Genomic DNA, 19992 nt, shown 5'->3' with positions numbered 1-19992 from the left:
CAACTCTAGAACCAACACACACGAGTCACCGCAACACTTGATATTTAATTTGACATTTTATTCATATTTATTACAGATTAATGTCAAATATGTTTTAATTCATGCAAACATCAGCCATTTGCTATGGCCACATCTTCTAAAAACAACAAGTGTCAACGATCGTTATCAGATAAAACAAGTTCTGTATAAAATTACTATGTTTTATAAACTAAGCACAACAGTTCTGCATGTATAGTCGTGCTGGACCGCCACTCTGAAAAGGACTCGATTGTATTGATGTTTGGGGACTTGGAGCATCAGTTTGGCACCAGTCTGAATTGGATTAGACTTGGAGCATGAACTTCTCCTTCAGGATTTTGTCCCATCCTGTCCCAATTCCCTTTAACAGAAATCAGTCTGAAATATCAAAGTAGCATATGATCTCTAATTAAGCAATGGAGAAAAAAAGGAAAATACTTGTATTTATTACACATGTAAATTTATTACCATGTCACATAAAACAAAGCTCCCCTTCTTCCTATCACAGTTACAATACTCCTTTATTAAAACAATGTACAGCCGGCAATAAAAATATGCAAATTTTTTAAAAAGTTCTTTAAAAAAGGAAGTATATATTGGGGTGGGGGGGGGATGAAGGGCACACTTAAAAGTGCATACTTAATCTCTCTGTGCTTGTGTGCGCTTCATAATGCTGACATTCAGTGGAGAGTTCAAGTGAGATATGCTTATTAGGGGTCATAGTGTAGAGTGGCTTTAAGACTGGATTAGTGTTGGTTAAATGCCTCCAAAGTAGGACTGCTGTTCTCTGATCAGATGGCATCCATATTTATGGCAGTTAGGGTCACAAAAATCAGACCATGGATCACATATCCTACATCGAAAGACCTCCTACGCATCAGTTCTGGTGAGGAAGAACGATGAAAGAAGCGAGCTTTTGCCAACTTCATTCACAATGCTGCCCTCTGGTGTGCACAACTGGTAACTCACTCGATCGCCTAATCAAATTTACCAGCTGTCAGGTCAATCAAAACAGTAAGGTCTGCATGGACAGTATAAACATCTCAACGAAACGAAAACTTTTTTTTTTTCCTGAATGTAGCACATAATTGTTACAGCAGTGTAACCAAGTCATCCTTAAATGTTGCGTTCAGAGGATGCCAATTAAATATCCTATAGTGTAAAACTATGAACAATACTAGAAGGACAAACTAGACCTTTACATCAGCCTGAATGAGAGAGAGTATGAGACACACAAACTCCATCTGCACTTCCACAGTTGGTTAGCTCTTCATCAAGTCCAACTGAGTGTTTGTTGTTCCCACCCGATCCAGCAACCTGTAGCCCGTTCAGCCACAGTAATGACAGTAAACTGTATCCCGTGGGAACAGGCTGCGTGGTTTTTCACATCACTGCATGTGTGTAGGCCTGGCCCCTGGCTAGCTAGGTTGCAGGGTACCGAAAAGTCTGTTGCCATGGCTACATCAGCACGTGGACTCGAGTTTGGCTGGCTTCCCGCCGATCCGCGGGCCCTCCCGCTCCCTCTTTGCTCGGTGCTTCTCTGCTTTCCCCTGTTCCTTCTTCATGTCTCGCAGTTTTCTCTTAATGGTGGAACGGTCTCTGTGACTCGTCACACCCAGATCCTACAAAACAATCAAACAAAACAAAAAAAGTTACATGCTACGGATTTTTAGATTTAATATGATTAGTTATAAATTAGTGTAAAAATACCACTGGTAAGTTCCCACCTTGAGCTTACTACTGTCCAAATCCATGAGGTGCTTGCCGTCCACACCCTTAGCTTTGAATCCTACTATGTATTGGTCCATGTTCATGCCCATTAACCAGTGACACACCTGTTGATTGGTCCACTCTGAAAGGGGACGGTTTTGCCAAAAGTGCGTCTTCACGACGGGAGCAGGCTCATCAAGTGTCTGAATGGGAATACAGCCTTGAGAACACACAAGCATACATGCGCACACATGCTGCAAGTTCGCCTATACAGTACTGACATTCTAAATTATTAGTAGTAATAATTAGCGTTTAACAGTTTTACAGGAGACGGCTATTTCACAAGAGCAAGTGCGTACTGCAGAAACACTGCAGTCATGGCCCTGCAGTTCCACAAAAAGTTATTGGGACAGTGTGAATCTAGAGCATGTATAGGAATGAGGCCGGAGAGAGAGAGAGCGAGAGAGAGCGAGAGAGAGCGAGAGCGAGAGAGAGAGCGAGAGCACTCAGCTGTTGCCCTTTGTATCATAATGGATGACGTTTACACGGGCCAGAGAGCTGATTCTAGCTCCCTCCCTCGGTACCCTGACACACTTGTCTTCTTGTCCTGTCTGCATGTACTCTAGAGGAGACACGCGTGTCCGAGGAGATCTGCTCTTACGAACATTCAAGAGCAGAGGATACAAGTACTCCACTACTGTACTTCAGAATCTTTGTGAGCGTTGCACTACATTTGTCTCGCAACTAGTTTGCGAGTTCATAAATTGAGTCTAGTTTAAGAGAACTGAGAAATCACCAATAATTATTTCTTATTTTGGACAGGAAAAAATATTTTAATAGGTTACAAACCTACCCCTTATAGCCCTGGGTATATACAGGTTTGTGTACCTCTTACAGCTCTGTGTATATACAGACATGCGAGAAGCAGATATGGGAAACTCTTTGGCAGACTTATGCATCACGGATAGCCATGTAGAAACACACAAACTAAGACACTTCTGTCCCTTGTAAACAAAGGCTCACTGATGTCCTTTTCTCTCTCTCACTCACTCTCACTCTCTCACTCACACACACACACACACACACACACACACACACACACTCTTACCGTAGGACACCAGCACAAACCAGTTGTCTGAATGCTCCTTCCCATCATGCATTAGAATATAGATTCTCAACCCAGTCCGGAACCACAGACCAGTGCTGAATACCAGGCCCAGGGGCGCCGGGGAAGTGGCACTAACGTACATCTAGTTGGATCGGCGGTGAGGCCATGAGGATTGAGGACCCCTGGTCTACAATACGATGACGGACGAGCCACTACGTTCTAAGGTGCAATGGTGGCGACCGGGTGAGCCGGTCACTCACCTCCCAGGAGGAGCAGGTGTGGCCCTGAGAGCGACCTCCAGGACGAGGGTCCCTCCACATGCCCGCCACGGCCGAACCAGGCCTTCTGCCGCACGACTCATACACTGCAGATAAGCTCTGCAGCGGGCCAGCCGTGCGCACACACACACACACACACACACACACGCACAAAGGCGCACGCATGCAGATGTGCGCACACGCACACACAGACAGACACGCACAAACACGCATGCGCACATACTTTAGATAATAACTAAGAATAGAATAGACATTTAATATACGACCGTGAGATCCATGTACTTTATCATTAAGCAAAGGGTTCCACAAATCATTATCCACCTTCATGGCAAACACTTTCTTACCCACAGCACATGTGACTAACAGGTTCGGTACTGACAGTCCTCATCATTTGAACAAACGGGGTTTTGTCTTATAACTGGGCACCAGAGAGGTCCTACACATTTCCATGGTAACCTAAAGCTCAGGACTTACTGGCTACAGGGAACATTTGAGAACGTTTGTAGTTTGTAAAGTTTTGAGTCAAAGGATCAAATAACAATAGCTTTTTAAAGCAGTGTTAAGCAGTGCCAAACTACTAAGTTAAGGAACATTTGAGACAAACGTGAGAAAAGCACATTAAAGCCTCTACCAGTCTCACTAGTAGCAATATCAGGATGTATGGGATTAAGTGTTTCATTAAAAGATTAAATGACGACAACAGGAGAACTACTAAAGAGACCTACAGATAAACATGCAGTGTAGTTCTATGAACAATTCATCTCTCTGCCACTATATAAGAAACACACACACACACACACACACACTTTCTAGCATTGGTAGAGTATCGAATAGTAAGACAGGTCTGTTAGGTCACTACCATCTACAGGGAGTGATTACGCTGCACTGAGAGCCAGTTTCATACTGTACCCAGTCTAAGGAGCGTGAGAGGCCAGTGGACCAGGGCAGCTTGGTCTGCTTCTGAGAAGAGTTTATGAGACAAGTACATCAAAGCACATGGTAGCTTAGCCACCAACTGAGACACACACACACACACACACACACACACACACACACACACACTGTGCGCTCTGATATCATATCCTGCAAGGTCCACTGACAACAAGCAAGTTCATTTGTGTAAATAAACCACTTCAGCAAACTAGTTGTGAACCCCAGATGACTTATTAAACATCCTTAAGCAAACTGAATCTGAGAAAAAGTGTTGAAATGCGATAGTTGTGAACATCTGAGCAGCTGGTGAGATTCTGAGGGAGTTCGTCATGAGGAAAGAGCAACAGAGGAATAACAGGATTTTTGGAAGTGCGAAAACTGGATAAAAGCTTTTTAAGCAATTTCAGACTATGGCAAAATTCACATCACCCTTCATCACATGCACTCCAATAATGGAAAAGCAGCCCATTTCCTTCTCTCTCTCCCCCCCCTCTCCCTCACCTTGGTCCTTTCTTCTTGCCCATCCTCTGCACGCTCCTCCATTGGGGTCTGGGGCAGGCTACAGCTGGACAACGACGGCTCCTTCTCTCTTCCTCTCTCCCTGTCTCCGAACCAGGAAAACGGCATGCAGGAGGGGACGGAGCTCGCAGAGTCGGAGGGCGAGACGTTCCCCCCAAACTCTCCCACTAGTTCTGCAGAACCCCTGAGTTGAGATATGAGACAAGACTGAACATGAAAACCATTCTATTCATAAGAGAGACTACAATTACAAGAACACTTCACTAAACTAGGACGAAAACTACTGGGAATAACTTAGCATGGTAACATTTGCGCATTACTAGCTGGTTTCTAACCAGCTTTCATTAATCTTTAGCCATATTAGCATGTGCTGGATTAAACATTCCTTTGATGCACAGTTCAGAACATTCTACAAAATACCCTTTTTTCACTGAATGAACCACAATCCTTTTTTACATCTGGGGCTGGATTCTAACAAAACTGGGAGGCATCATCTTAGAATCAAATGAAATTCAGTTTCATTATGAACGGCCTGCTCTACGGGGCGGTGCGAGAAGGAGAAGTGTAACGCTCCAGTCACGCACACGTAAACGCAAACGCGTGTGGAGAGCCGCACCTGCTCCCGACCGAGCTCCGCGGTGTGTCCTTCTCCTGCTTCTGTCCCTTTCCACCCGACCGGCGAAGACCCCTACGCAGCGTCAGGAAGCGAGAGAGCAGAAGAGCATGCCATTCGGAACAGTGGGGCAGAGACGGAAATATGTTAGCGGCACATCTCAGTGCTCAGGTCTTACCCAAAATCTGGAAACCTTCTCTTGGACCTTCTTGTTGACGAGCTGTCACTCTCCTCATCTGATAGAAAATGTGTGTGTTTACACGTAAACATTACATACAGGCCATATAGCATATGGCCAATTTGTTCAATTTCCTTTTCCGTTCTTCAGTAAACGGGTAAGACAAGAGAATGAGGAGAAGGATAAACTTCCAGCTAGATAAATTGGCATCATTTACCATACTTCACAAAACCCGAGCTGACTGCCAAAAACTTGTAACATTAGAATAATACTAAAATACCAGACAGAGACATGATGTGCAAAGGTTGTGATGGCCTTTACATGAGAATGCTTTTGGCATGTGCAACCCATGCAATTAGTGTAAAAAGCGCAAAACCAGAATAAACCTGGCTGATGAAGGAGCGATTGAGTCAAATCAACCAAAGGAATGAATCAGTAGATGAGCAAACAAGCGAGTGAGCGAACCGACACAGCACCTTTGTTCTTCCTGCTCTGGCTACTCTCCTTCTTCTTGTACCTCTTGTTGCGGAAGTGGTGGAGCAGCCCGGCGGAGGAATGGATGGAGGGAGACGGAGGAGTAGAGGAGTCTTTAGGAGGAGACAGGCTAGACCTGGTGCTGCCGCCTCCCCGAGGCGTGTGACCTCGAAGGGAGGGAGAGCTCGATAGGTCGCTCTCTCTTCCTCCCCCGGGCCTCTGCTCGCCTTCACACTCACGCTTGTGCTCACTGCCTGACTGCCGGATAGGCACGGGTATGGAGAGGCTCTCCAGGTAGGACCGTCTTCGGTTAGCATCAGTACTGTTATCACTCATACTTTCTTGTGCCTACAGAAGAAAAATAAAGCCAAGATAACTTTAGGACAGATTATTCCTGTTCATGGGCCTTGAGGGGTTGAGTTACTAAAATCAGATCAACCAAGAAAACATTTTTTTCACCCTCAACTTTGTGCGATGCCTAAAATACACCCCTGAGGCACACCTAGCTCAAACAAAGAACTGTCCTTCGGGAACAATGAGTAACAGTAACTCACCTGTGTCTGAACGGAGGACTGTGTGCTCTTAGCTGACTCGCGGAGTTTGTTCCGGGATGGTCTCTTCCGCTGGACTCCGTGGGTCAGCTTGGCTTTGGCTCTGTAGGCACTGCAGTCGAGACGGTCCGTCAGTGGTACCGCCTCACCCAGGTCTGCTTCTGAAGAGGAACACACCAGTTATTTATTCCCACAACACATGAGGTATTATTTTCAGGGCAACCAGAAACAAGAACAGTTTCAGGATCAGGGATTACTCCACAGTGTGCTAGAGGACACTGTAGGGGGACAGGGAAACAGTTTCAGGATCAGGGATTACTCCACAGTGTGCTAGAGGACACTGTAGGGGGACAGGGAAACAGTTTCAGGATCAGGGATTACTCCACAGTGTGCTAGAGGACACTGTAGGGGGACAGGGAAACAGTTTCAGGATCAGGGATTACTCCACAGTGTGCTAGAGGACACTGTAGGGAGACAGGGAAACAGTTTCAGGATCAGGGATTACTCCACAGTGTGCTAGAGGACACTGTAGGGAGACAGGGAAACAGTTTCAGGATCAGGGATTACTCCACAGTGTGCTAGAGGACACTGTAGGGAGAGAGGGAAACAGTTTCAGGATCAGGGATTACTCCACAGTGTGCTAGAGGACACTGTAGGGAGAGAGGGAAACAGTTTCAGGATCAGGGATTACTCCACAGTGTGCTAGAGGACACTGTAGGGAGAGAGGGAAACAGTTTCAGGATCAGGGATTACTCCACAGTGTGCTAGAGGACACTGTAGGGAGACAGGGAAACAGTTTCAGGATCAGGGATTACTCCACAGTGTGCTAGAGGACACTGTAGGGAGACAGGGAAACAGTTTCAGGATCAGGGATTACTCCACAGTGTGCTAGAGGACACTGTAGGGAGACAGGGAAACAGTTTCAGGATCAGGGATTACTCCACAGTGTGCTAGAGGACACTGTAGGGGGACAGGGAAACAGTTTCAGGATCAGGGATTACTCCACAGTGTGCTAGAGGACACTGTAGGGAGACAGGGAAACAGTTTCAGGATCAGGGATTACTCCAGTGTGCTAGAGGACACTGTAGGGGGACAGGGAAACAGTTTCAGGATCAGGGATTACTCCACAGTGTGCTAGAGGACACTGTAGGGAGAGAGGGAAACAGTTTCAGGATCAGGGATTACTCCACAGTGTGCTAGAGGACACTGTATGGAGACAGGGAAACAGTTTCAGGATCAGGGATTACTCCACAGTGTGCTAGAGGACACTGTATGGAGACAGGGAAACAGTTTCAGGATCAGGGATTACTCCACAGTGTGCTAGAGGACACTGTAGGGAGACAGGGAAACAGTTTCAGGATCAGGGATTACTCCACAGTGTGCTAGAGGACACTGTAGGGAGACAGGGAAACAGTTTCAGGATCAGGGATTACTCCACAGTGTGCTAGAGGACACTGTAGGGAGACAGGGAAACAGTTTCAGGATCAGGGATTACTCCACAGTGTGCTAGAGGACACTGTAGGGGGACAGGGAAACAGTTTCAGGATCAGGGATTACTCCACAGTGTGCTAGAGGACACTGTAGGGGGACAGGGAAACAGTTTCAGGATCAGGGATTACTCCACAGTGTGCTAGAGGACACTGTAGGGGGACAGGGAAACAGTTTCAGGATCAGGGATTACTCCACAGTGTGCTAGAGGACACTGTAGGGGGACAGGGAAACAGTTTCAGGATCAGGGATTACTCCACAGTGTGCTAGAGGACACTGTAGGGGGACAGGGAAACAGTTTCAGGATCAGGGATTACTCCACAGTGTGCTAGAGGACACTGTAGGGGGACAGGGAAACAGTTTCAGGATCAGGGATTACTCCACAGTGTGCTAGAGGACACTGTAGGGGGACAGGGAAACAGTTTCAGGATCAGGGATTACTCCACAGTGTGCTAGAGGACACTGTAGGGGGACAGGGAAACAGTTTCAGGATCAGGGATTACTCCACAGTGTGCTAGAGGACACTGTAGGGAGACAGGGAAACAGTTTCAGGATCAGGGATTACTCCACAGTGTGCTAGAGGACACTGTAGGGAGACAGGGAAACAGTTTCAGGATCAGGGATTACTCCACAGTGTGCTAGAGGACACTGTAGGGAGACAGGGAAACAGTTTCAGGATCAGGGATTACTCCACAGTGTGCTAGAGGACACTGTAGGGGGACAGGGAAACAGTTTCAGGATCAGGGATTACTCCACAGTGTGCTAGAGGACACTGTAGAGGGACAGGGGAGGCATCGCTGCCTTTCCCTCTACAACTTGTAAGGACTGCTAATAGGACAGTGGGAAATGTAAGACAGTCTTTTCCGGTATGAGGTGGTGGTAGAGAACTCAGAGCTCCAATAACAATGGCAACATGGTCAAACAATTTGTGGGTCCTTTGGGCTTTGGATATTTAGCCAAGTGGCTTCCTATCATGTCTAAATGACTGCATGGCACATGTTTGGTTTATGGTTCTGCTATACTGGAGAGGAGGTCGTCTGGGTCCTGTCCGATTCTGTCTGAAGACCCGGATCCAGAGGTGGGGCTACTTCGCCAGCTTCCTCCTTCTGGACTGCATGTGTCCTCAGGTTGGTCTGAACCAGCTCGTCCCTCCAGAATTGCAATCTGAAGAACGATGGAGATGCCAGTTCTTACGAACTTCACCCACACCATACTATGTCACATGGTGCAAGTTTGATAGTCAAAATCTTCACCATGATTAATGTTTTACCAGTCAGCAGATTTGTAATACTGCCAGTTTAACTACAAAATGACAAAAAAAGTGTTAAACTTTTACAAGGCAACTCTGAAGACAAACATTAAGATGAAGTTGAAAAGACTGCCAAATATAAATGTTCCATTAAAAATCCAAATTTGCTCGTATGACTGCACCATCCCTGACTCTGCTCTGCGGTGAGCCTCTCCATAAACATCATCTCCGAGACTTCCCACTTTCCCACAGTAAGCCCAGATTTACCCGTTCCTGCAGTTTGCTCAGACTTCGCTTGTAATCCCTCTCTTTCTCCTCTAACTGTCTCTTCAGATCCTCCTCTCTCTTCGCTATCTCAGCCTCTCTGCAAATGGAGCACAGATTAACACACACACACACACACACACACACAACGATTGGAAAAGAGGCTAAAGTTAGGCTTAGATATGGGGCAGGGGTAATCCCTCTAATCCAATATCAGTACTATGCAAGAGAAACATCTTCAGTCCTACCTCATGTGACCATTCTTCATGTAACACCATCATATATTGTTCCTTCATCTTGAATAACCAATTGTAAACTTTAAAATATTTTGTTTTTTCTCTGTACAACTATGAGGAACAACATGAGGATTTTCAAAATAATCAAAGTTGTAGTTCAGTTCAAAAAAGTTAAGATGAATTAATTTTTAGCAATCTAATCTAAATAGCTGCAAATGATCATTTTGCAGAAGTCATGCTACCTAAAGCCTAATGGCTTTCTTTCATGGTTAACTGCAATTGGTCAACCAGCTCTTTACTACCAATGGCTTACAAACGCAAAAACAAGCAAACAAAACCTGCAAAAGACGATTGGTGAATGGCTTCATTTTACATGCCTTTCGCACACATTTTCCAGAGTGCCATACTGCGTCAGAACCATGTCCAAGGGCATGGTGCCCTGTGCCCCGTGCGCACCTGCCTGACCGTTGCGGAGCCCTACCTCTGCTGGTGCTCCTGGAGCAGTGCGCTCGTCTGGTCGTATTTCAGCTGCAGGGCCTCATGCTGGCTCTGGGCCTCCCGGAGCCGCTGGTCGATGGTCTTGCAGAGGGCCTGAGCGTCTAGCCAGTAGGTCTCCAGCTTCTGCACGCGCTGGCGGCTCTCGTCCACGCTCTGCTCCAGGCCTGCTCCTCGGACCTCCCAGGCCAGGCGGTCAGCCTCGCACACTCGTAGCTAAGGAGGCACGGCCGCAGACGCACACGTGCACACAGATGCACGGAATCAGATTTCCAGGCATTTGTTGTGTCATATTAACACGCGGTGTGAACGGCCAGTCAGTGAAATGGGAACACAGTTTCTGAATCCTACCTTGTCCTTCATCACTTTGAGTTCTGCTACAGTCACACTGTGCCTCATCTGGAGCTGATACATACACACACACACCTCAGGGTTAAAACACTAAAGGAACAGAGGACACTTTCACTTGCTGTCATAACTACGGTGTGTCACTATTTCATGGGCACTCACACAGAGGTATGCAATGGACAGGAAGAATTATGTCCAGAGTTCACGTTATTTTTTTAATACAAGTTCAAATATAAGCTCTCAACATAAACCATTTCAAATCACTGCTTTCGTATTGTAACAGGAAAATAGTAGATTAGTTTATTATTCATTAATAATTTTGCAATAATTATAATAATTTTTGTAATATTTTGCACTGCAAGATTCACTTATTTAGAATTTCACTTGCAGTCTCAATAGAAAAAGCAGCAGCATTCTCCTTTAAGACAGCGATGATGTGTCTGAAGTAAATCATTCTGCATCATACCTCTCTGAACTTTTGGTCCAGGCCTCCGTGACTCTCATCCTCTGGTATTACGATACCTTGATTCTTCAGCTGGGCAAACACTTCCTGGGTCAGCTCAAAGGCCACGCCCCCTTCTCTCTCCTGCTCCTTTCCTGTACCCTGTGTTACAGCATGACAGAGGCAGCGCAGAACGAATCACTCGCTTACAGATCAGCTCTGACTCACAGATGTACGGTTTCCGAGTCCCTCGTCCACTTCCCCACCGCACGCGGTATTTTCGATCTCTCTCGGCCCTGCGTCCCGGATGCAAACTTTCTCCCTCCTGCCCCCCTTAGATCCTCCAGCCTCTCTCTCACCGCCTGGACGCTGCTCTTGCCCTCCGCGGCACCGGCCAGCATCAGCGGACTTCGCTGCTCCTCCAGGTGCCGTGCATGGTCTTCACTCTGGTAGGGGTTTTGGGGCGTCTGATTTTCACCCTCCGAGTCCCCGGACTGAGGGCTCTTCTCTGGTCCCAGGGTTTGGGGCGATGGGCTTTCTTGGTGGCCCTGGCTTTGAGAATTCTCTTGTTCCAACGTTTCACATATCAGACGAGCCACTTCGCTCTCCGCACCTGGCTTCTCCCGGCCAATCAGAAATCTGCATTTAGACATGACGTGCAATTCGATTCATATGTAAATAGAAAATACGGGCATACATTACAGAAATACCAGCCAGTTTAAATAGGTTATACAATATAGTACTGTATTCTTATAACCAGAATATATTGCTACAGTGGATATCTACATCTAGGTTAAGTTACACAACATGCACTAAAAGGCAATGGCCTCTTAATACAACCTTTCTCAATCACTTCACTGTTTCCTGTTGAGATACTATCTCCCTTAGCTGATATGACACTGAAAATCAGACAACACCCTGGTGAATCATTAACAAATTCTCCGTGCAATATTACTGAGCAAGCACCAACAAATCCCACAGTACAAAACCGCTAAGATCTCATACTCTAGTTAAGATGTTCTGCTAGAGAGGTGTTTCTTACTTAAGGAGTTCTGCATTTCCCTGTAAGCAGTGTTTCCATTTGTATTCTACCAGTAAAGATGGCTCACCTACTGTTCCCCATGAGTGATTGATTAGCAGATTAGGTGTTTGTCAGCTGTGCCTGTGTGTGTGTGTGTGTGTGTGTGTGTGTGTGTGTGTGTGTATACAAGCACAAGTTCTTACTTCACGAGTCCTCTGGTGTTCTTCAGTACGGTGGCAGCAAACATCTGGGTGACTCCTACCAGACTGGTTCCATCCACCTCTACTATCTGATCATTAACTTTAATGCTGAACAAAGACACAGCACACAAACCCATTATTAATATTACACCATTTAATAAAGTTAATAAAGTTGTGTTTCGCTTTCTTTCCCTTCACACTGACGGTGAGGTTCGGTAGGCTGAGCTTATCCTGTGCCCACACAAATTGCTCAACCATTTCGAATTGAACGCTGAGTAATATAGCTAGGTCCATCAAGTTTAAAAGGGGACGAGCTAGCATGAGGGCCTTCAACTGGTTAAAAACCACTGGTGCAGCACCACTCTTATTAGTGATGTTGGCGTCAGCGGGAGAGGTGGTGCTTCAAGGTTCGGGTGGGGTTGGTCTCCTACCGGCCGTCGTGCTGGGCGGCGCCGTTCTCTGTGATGGTTTTGACGAAGATGCCAAGCTTCTCCAGGCCTTGGTCAGCCCCAACGCCCATGCCAATGATGCTGATTCCCAGGCCGTCCTCGCCTGTGACAACGGGGAACAAGGGGAAAACGATAGTAATGACAGGAAAACTACTGGGATGGCATGGTCAGGTGCATGACGGCTCCCCGAACCACTTCCAAAAGACAAAATGCAAGACTTGATCCCATACCCATCACGGGAACACGCTTCATAGGTAAAACGTGACCTATCTAATCCGGGGGTGGGCAAGCTTATCCACAAAGGGCCAGTGTGGATGGAGGCTTTTAGTCCAGCGGAGCAGAAGCACACCTGATAAAATAAATCAAATATTTGAAGCTTGAGAACAGCTACTAAACAGGTGGAATCAGTTGTGCGGTCCAGTCTAGCCTGCAGCCGGGCGGCCCTTTATGGATACAGCTGCCTAGCGCTGTTTGAACCGAATCTCATAATGGGCCACTGCGATGGAAACCTCATACAAAAAAATATTCCTTTTTTTCTGAAAAGCACAAATGTATCATGTCAGTGATTTTCTATTCAAAACCCTATTAAATATACACCTGAGTTCATCTGAAAAACTAGCCTGCAACCGGCATTCCTAATCAGAGAAGAGGGTCTTCGTTCCCACACCGAGTAAGAAATGAATCCCAACCAGCCTTTAGGGTTGAGTTATGTAGTCCTAACCTTTTTGAATATCCACTGGGAAGATGTCCATCTTCTCCACCCTCTTCTCCAGCTCGTACTCCGCAGAGGCGGCCACAGGATCCACCTCATCATTCCTGCGATCGTACTCATTATTGGAGTAGGTACTAAACACCTGGAGAGAGAGAGAGAGAGAGAGAGAGAGAGAGAGAGAGAGAGAGAAACGTACCCGCAAGGTGTGAGTCAAATAAGTTGGATTAAGATAAAAAAAAATGAAATAAATAAATAAATAAATAAATAATAAGAGAAATCTTGCTTCATGAAAATGAAAATACCCCATGTGGGTGGTTGTAACAAAGGAAACACACACAACCGTGTGCTCTTATGTTTGTGCAGGTTAGGGTAGGCTTTACAGTAAGCTTTAGAAGACTTCAGCAGAGCTGAAGGGGGTGTGTGCGCACCTGTGGGTGTTCATACCTCACACTGGCAGCAGACTTGGCCTGAACGCATAAGCTGTGTTAAACAAACACACAGTCTGACAACACAGTTCAGCATTCTGAAGTGGCACAGTGAATTTCTTTCTCTTCCTGCCTTTCCGTCTGTCTCCCCTCCTCCCTACTCTTTTCTGTCTAACAATGTTTTCCGTCTGTCTTCTTTTCGCCAGGTCTCTCCCGTTGTCATGGAGTAACTACACACCTCTGAACAATGTCCCTTTCTTTGCTAGAGTCAAACTCAAGCACAGAGAAATGTCTTTCTCCACCTTTGTCTGTCTTTTTTCTCAGTCTCTTGCCGCGCCACTCCTGCAAACGCAGACAGAGGATAGTTTATTCCTGCGACCGAGCAGGGATGAGATTTCAAACACTGAGCCCCCAGTAAGTCTCAGTGAGCAGAGAGTGAGAAACTACAGGAGTGAACATAGTAATCAGGTCACACATTAGACTCGATTCCACGGCTGTTGGGAGGTGGGTTGTTTTTTTGTTTTTTTTTAAAGGAGCTGTCAGCTTTCAGGGTTCTGATTTGGCTTGCTAATAAGCACAGCCAGTCTCGAGGTGTAGCCAGCCAGGGGTGAAAGCCCTCTTACACACAGTAGCGCAGAACCCTGCATTAGCCTCAGCTGCTGGTATCAGACACCTTCACTCCGCGCCAAAGCAGCTGACAGATGCTGTGTGTGTGTGTGTGTGTGTGTGTGTGTGTGTGTGTGTATGTATGTGTGTGTGTGTGTTGAGCTTTGAGAGTGATTCAATCCAAAAGAATTTTTGGGGGGCTAATATTTCAAATAACTAAGGCTGAACAGTAAACAGTATTGCTGGTTAAGCGTAAAAAAGATGGACACATGTTTATATATAAACACTTGGGTACTGGATGAGCAGGTTTGGAGAGTGTCATTTTAAAATGCCCAGTTTAAAATGGCCATCTCTGTCCGTTATTCTGCAGACATCTCAGGCCTTCAGTTCAACATCCCAGGTCCACTCTAGCCTATTGTGTGCCGATTCCCAACTGAGGGAAGTCTTAATTTACAATCCACATCTGGAGAGGAACAGGAACAGGAAACATACAAGTGTGACAAAAAGGAAGACCCAAAATGGACAGTATGTCAAATGTCTTAACTGCATCAAAACATCCAAAGAACCTATAAAACAGAAAGCATCCAAATATATAACAGGAAAAGACACATTGTACCTAAAAAGAAAAAAATCACTGGCTCCAAAAATTAAGACATAAGAGTAGGGATGAGTGCACAAATCAAGAATGTAAATAGACACCAATAAATAAATGTAAATTGTTATAGTAATTGCCATTATATAGTATATAAAAATGATATAAAATCGACATACATACATGAACATACTGTAAGGGATAAGCATCACCAATTTCATTATAAATCACTCCCTCAGGACACAGAGAGACCAACATTCAGGCCCTCTGTTTCCCTCACACAGAGGAGCTTTTCTTTCCTGAACAAGATCTGTCCCTTTCAAGTTTCGACTTTCTAGAGTCCAAGAACCAGTCATGTGATCTTGGGCACAATATACTTCCTGTGTGATAACCAATCCCAATGCACTGGGATCTAGTCAACTGGGTGTGCAAACATACACATGCAAATCCACGGAGGGCAAAGCAGTGTCGTGGATAGGCCAGAGGTACCATTTTGTGAGCCAGCCCGTAATGCTGACGTAAAACCAGTAGCATTTCAAACATATTTTAAAACGCTTTTCCTACTTTGCTTAACCAATATTGTGATCCAAACACCAACATTTGGAAGCATGTAACAACATGTGCTTTTGTCCTCCTACAAAAGTCTTGAAAAGCCCTGACGTGACATGACAACACTGCAACCATAGCAACCTACATTAGCAGGATAGTAGCTCTCAATTATGTAATTAACGTACAAAGGACTGGATACAGGTGGCATGTCCAAACAGCACAGTCAGGCTTAGACAACATGCATGCAAAGTAACAAAATGTCATGATCACACACCTCAGTAGTTAGTGGTCCTCTCCCTTATACACTGACCAAAAATTTATGATGAAATTAGTGCAATAATTTTCTATCCTATTATGATTTATGTGGGGGGACCCAATGTGATACATTCCCAGCTTTTGAGTTTTTTGAGTAGTTCAGATTGTAATGCCTCCGGTTTTTGGGTAGGAACCTAGACCATCACTGCTTTCCCCAGCCTCTAAGAGTGCTCAGAGGCTTGGAGCTGTGCCTCGAAGGGCTACTTCTACCTTCTGTCTTCTCCGTGAGCTCAAACAGGTCAACAGAATTTATATGAGACATTGAATTATCATCATTAGGAAAAATGAAATAGCAGATTCCAACTTAAGTCAGCCCGGTGCAGGTCAAGTTCTTTGGTATATAGAAATAATCTATTGCTCAGGGCTCGCTCGCTCTCCCGCGCTCTCAAAACGATGGCTGTCAGTGGAAAAAAAAAATTACATGCCTGAACTGATACGTGCTCAGACAGGATTTTAGTGCAAGGAGTAGCTTGCTTATGTGCTCTTAACTGTAACTCATGAGGAATGGCAAAACTGGTCTCAGATCTGTGGAAAGAGCATACTCTACCATCAGCCATAGGAAAGTTTTTGGTTGCTGCCATTGCACAACAGGAAGGGACCTCAAAAGCAAAATGCCTTTACAAGCATGCGAGATCTTGTAGGACAAACATGTAGGAAGGGTACAAATGCATCCCAGTACCATTACACATTGACAAGCACATTGGAAAGTTCCCAGCCGGGAGCTCAAGGGCCATGAACAAGACCAGTTCAGACAGGCAGGTTTGGAAAAGGCAAAGGTGTTGAAAGATTTGGGTCAGTGCTAGTAGGCTTATACCATTTGAGCTGAAACAAACTGTCTTGCTATTCCAAAAGGGGTGGCATAAACCACTTTTTAGCATTTGCATATGTATAATATTTCCCCATTATTCCAGGTTACACTTGGCTGTAAGCAATGCTAGTTACATGGTATTATAAAGTAAGGTTCACCATACCTTGATAGGAGCAGTGGAGAACTTGATCTTTCTTCTCGGGCTGGGATTTTCCTCTTCAGAGAGGCCTGACAATTCCTCATATTCCTGGGACCAGTTCAGCAGTGGTTCAGTGTCCTCTCCCTTTTGCTGACATTCCAAATCGGGTTTACTCTCCCGGTCATAAACAAAAGCAGCATTCTCAATCCCACATATCAAAGATCTCTTCCCGGACAGACCTTCATTGACTTGCTGTTGTGCCTCTTCCACGGTCATCTCTTCAAACTCGCGTTCATCGTAATCATCCTCTAAAGCTTCAGTGACCTCCTCCAGGGTGCCATCATCTTCCTCATCCTGCATGGTGTGCTCCTCCACCTGCTTCTCTTTTTGCTCAGATTCTTTCATTTCAGTCAGCGAACTCAGCTCCTCCTGCTCTAGGTCTTTCTGGTCATCTAAATCCTCCACCTTCTGTTCTTTCTCCTCCTCCACCACCTTCTGTATGCTTCTCTCCTCAGCTATCTGTTCCTTCCTTTTCAAAACCTCGTCTCCCACGTCCTGAGTCAATTCTGTTCCCTCCTTCTTTTTCTCCTCCCCAGACCCAACACTCCTCCCCGAAAGACTTTCCTCGAGAACGCCTTGGTCCTCCCTTTCTGAAATGCGATTGGTGACTTCCTCAAAAACATCATCCTCGATGCGGTCTTCCTCATTGCCCTCACTCTCTGAAGATTCATTGTGAACCACCACCAGCTCAGCTCTGACCGTGGCCATCCCTGGAGCTGCAACGTCCCCTTCACCCTGCTTCTCTTTGGGGACACCATGCTCCAAAGACCCCTTGGTTCCATCTCCAGCAGGAGAGCCAGGACTACTGCCCAGAGACAAGCGGTGGGTCTTCTCACTTTTAAACAGGACGGTTGGTTCCGTCGAGAGAACGGATACTGAAGATTCGTCGGCATGGTCAGTTGTGGGGGAAGCGCTATAGCCACTCAAACGAGGGGTCTCCTCCGCACAGACTCCGTTCGCTGGAGTGAGGGGGTGCAGGACATCGCCACGTGAATCTAAGCTGCTTAACTCATGTGAACGCATGTCTGTCTGGGCCAACAGGCTTTCGGGCCACAGCAAGTACGATGCAGGAGGACTGTTCCTCTCTGGGGACGAAGGTGGATCCGAGCGCTCACTGGGTGGGGTGGATGGTGGCTGGGACTGACTCCCTGGGCTGCGGGACATAGATGGGCCAGAGAGAGACTCACTGTCACTGTCTAACATGAAACTCTCCAGTCTCCTGGACATGGGTCCTGCATTCTTCAGCATTACCCCAGCCTTGTGCGCTGCCGTCTCAGACTCGCTTCTCCTTCTCTCCTCGTCTTCCTTGGGCTGGCTTCTAGTCTTGCCACTTTGGTCCGATTTTTCCATCAGCTTCCGCACGCTCCTCCCCTCCTCCGAAACGCTGTGGACAGACGCTCGGCTGGCGACTCTGATGGGCATGGCCGTCTCTGCTGGAGATAGCTCTTTAAGGCCACTCTCAAACATCTTCCTGGTGACGGAGAACTTCTCAGCCAGCGCCACTTTGTCAAACGAGACGTCCTCGGCCTTTCGCGTGACTTCTGGGCCGGTGGATTCCACGCTGGAGACACTGCTCATGCTAGGCCTATGTGAGGTAGAGCCCCGTGGGAATTTAGCCACTCCAGGTTTACTGATAATTGGTATGTCCTGTGGCTGCTGGCTGTCCATTTGAAGGAAGATGTTTTTGATTTTGTTCACACGGCTCCCAGATGGTCTGCCACGCATTTCACTGCCTCCATTGGAATAAGGGACCGACAGGCCCTCAAAGGAGCATTTGATGGAATGGAAGTCTGATTTGTATGCATTTCTATGAGGGGAAGCACTTCTTAGCACCCGATCGCTTTTAGGCTCACTCCTTATCATTTTGAGGTGAAGAATCAAAATGATCAAATTGGCCAGTACAAAAATATTTAAAAAGTATACATCTCAGCTAAAATCCCCCCGCGGTGTCCAGGTGCCGTCTCCTGCCATGCAGGCGATCGTGAAGCCTCTATTTACGCTGGCCTGAGTTCTTGAAGAATGCCACACTGCACTGTGCTGCGGTTACCTACAAAGAATGAAACAATCGTCAGTTATCTGGATAATTGCGTGACGCATTGTATTAATTAAAAATGTTCCTAACCTGTTCCTTAAACATTTCTTCATTTACTTAATCATTAGTTTCATTTACTGCTAAAACTATATTAAAATATACTGAAAAAAGCTGGTATATCTAGCTAGCTACATATGACGTGAAAATATTGCTATGGTTAATTGCTTGTCACGAAGAGCAAAAGAAGATGAGCGCATTAATTTTGTTACAAAAAATTATTCCTTTTTTATTTCTCTTTAAAAACACGTTGGCGAACTGTGTCATTATAACGCCGCAAATCAAACGTCTGTAATGAAACTACAGTGACCGCTGTTATCTGGGACGCCGCGACTGAACTGTCGTTCAGTTCAAACGACGCTAGACCACAAACCGACAGCGACAACTTACTTCACATAGTAGATAGTCTTGACCACACTACTCACTCACCGTAACGGCAGTCATAGCAACAGGAGAAGAACTCCCTAAATGATCGCAAACGAGCGATTAGAAACTTGTCGCACACACCCTCCGCCGCCTGCCTTTTTTCCGTGAATATCCTCTGAAACGAACCTTATCCTCGGCCGCGCGCTCACCGTGCCGGCGTCGCGCTGGACCGAGCTGATCGGGAGCGCGCGGCACAGAGGAGACGGCGTCTGCGCGAAGGAAGGCAGGGAAACCCGTGGGAAAATGCCTAGTTTGGGCCCCGTACTTCCATCCACATATTTGAGGAATTAGGTCCTACACGAGGGGCAGAATACTTTGTCAGAGACAAGTGATATGATTAAAACGGTCAGAATGGAACAGTATGATAGCAGCATACTATCAGCACCAGGGTCGCCAAACTTTAAACTCTCCACAAAAGCCAACTCTCAGGCCACTCTGAATCTACAGCGAAAAGAAGCAATAGGCCCGATTTACTAAGCAGTCTAACTAATGATAGTTAACCATTTAAATTTTGTATTCGTCTAATACGACCTAGTACATAAAGTCTAATCGTATGTCGCAATTTGGCGGTTCTGTTAGTGTTCTGCCAGTAAAAGCATGGGGTCTCATCTATTTAAAAGTGAAGAATGCTTAGTTAAACTACAAAATGCACATATTCTTAAGATCTGTGAGGTCTTTCCTCTATGTTTTTCTTTTT

At 46.1% G+C, this 19992-nt stretch overlaps 1 protein-coding gene across 6 annotated transcripts; it reads right to left on the bottom strand.

Annotated features, from left to right (window-relative positions):
• Nucleotides 1-43: 43 nt before the first annotated feature.
• ppp1r9alb (protein phosphatase 1 regulatory subunit 9A-like B) lies at nucleotides 44-19396 on the bottom strand. 6 transcript variants are annotated; one of them, XM_035534984.1, is made up of 20 exons: nucleotides 19299-19396; nucleotides 16745-18827; nucleotides 13296-13428; nucleotides 12557-12677; nucleotides 12129-12233; nucleotides 11264-11543; nucleotides 10929-11066; nucleotides 10466-10519; nucleotides 10101-10330; nucleotides 9387-9483; nucleotides 8893-9034; nucleotides 6386-6543; nucleotides 5834-6179; nucleotides 5358-5415; nucleotides 5183-5254; nucleotides 4549-4750; nucleotides 4024-4074; nucleotides 3097-3213; nucleotides 1746-1931; nucleotides 44-1640 (listed from the first exon to the last, which is right to left on the bottom strand). In XM_035534984.1, the coding sequence occupies exons 2-20, from the start codon at nucleotides 18641-18643 to the stop codon at nucleotides 1482-1484; spliced, it is 4548 nt and encodes a 1515-aa protein (XP_035390877.1). In that variant the 5' UTR covers nucleotides 18644-18827; nucleotides 19299-19396; the 3' UTR covers nucleotides 44-1481. The 6 variants fall into 6 exon arrangements, with proteins under 6 accessions (XP_035390877.1, XP_035390878.1, XP_035390879.1 ...); XM_035534985.1 differs by having other exon boundaries at nucleotides 1482-1640; nucleotides 4024-4071; XM_035534986.1 differs by having other exon boundaries at nucleotides 1482-1640; nucleotides 6386-6540.
• Between the last annotated feature and the right edge of the window lie 596 nt (nucleotides 19397-19992).

Source organism: Electrophorus electricus, chromosome 16 (genome assembly GCF_013358815.1).
Source record: "Electrophorus electricus isolate fEleEle1 chromosome 16, fEleEle1.pri, whole genome shotgun sequence".
NCBI lineage: Eukaryota > Metazoa > Chordata > Actinopteri > Gymnotiformes > Gymnotidae > Electrophorus > Electrophorus electricus.
This window is presented reverse-complemented; position numbering and strand designations above follow the sequence as displayed.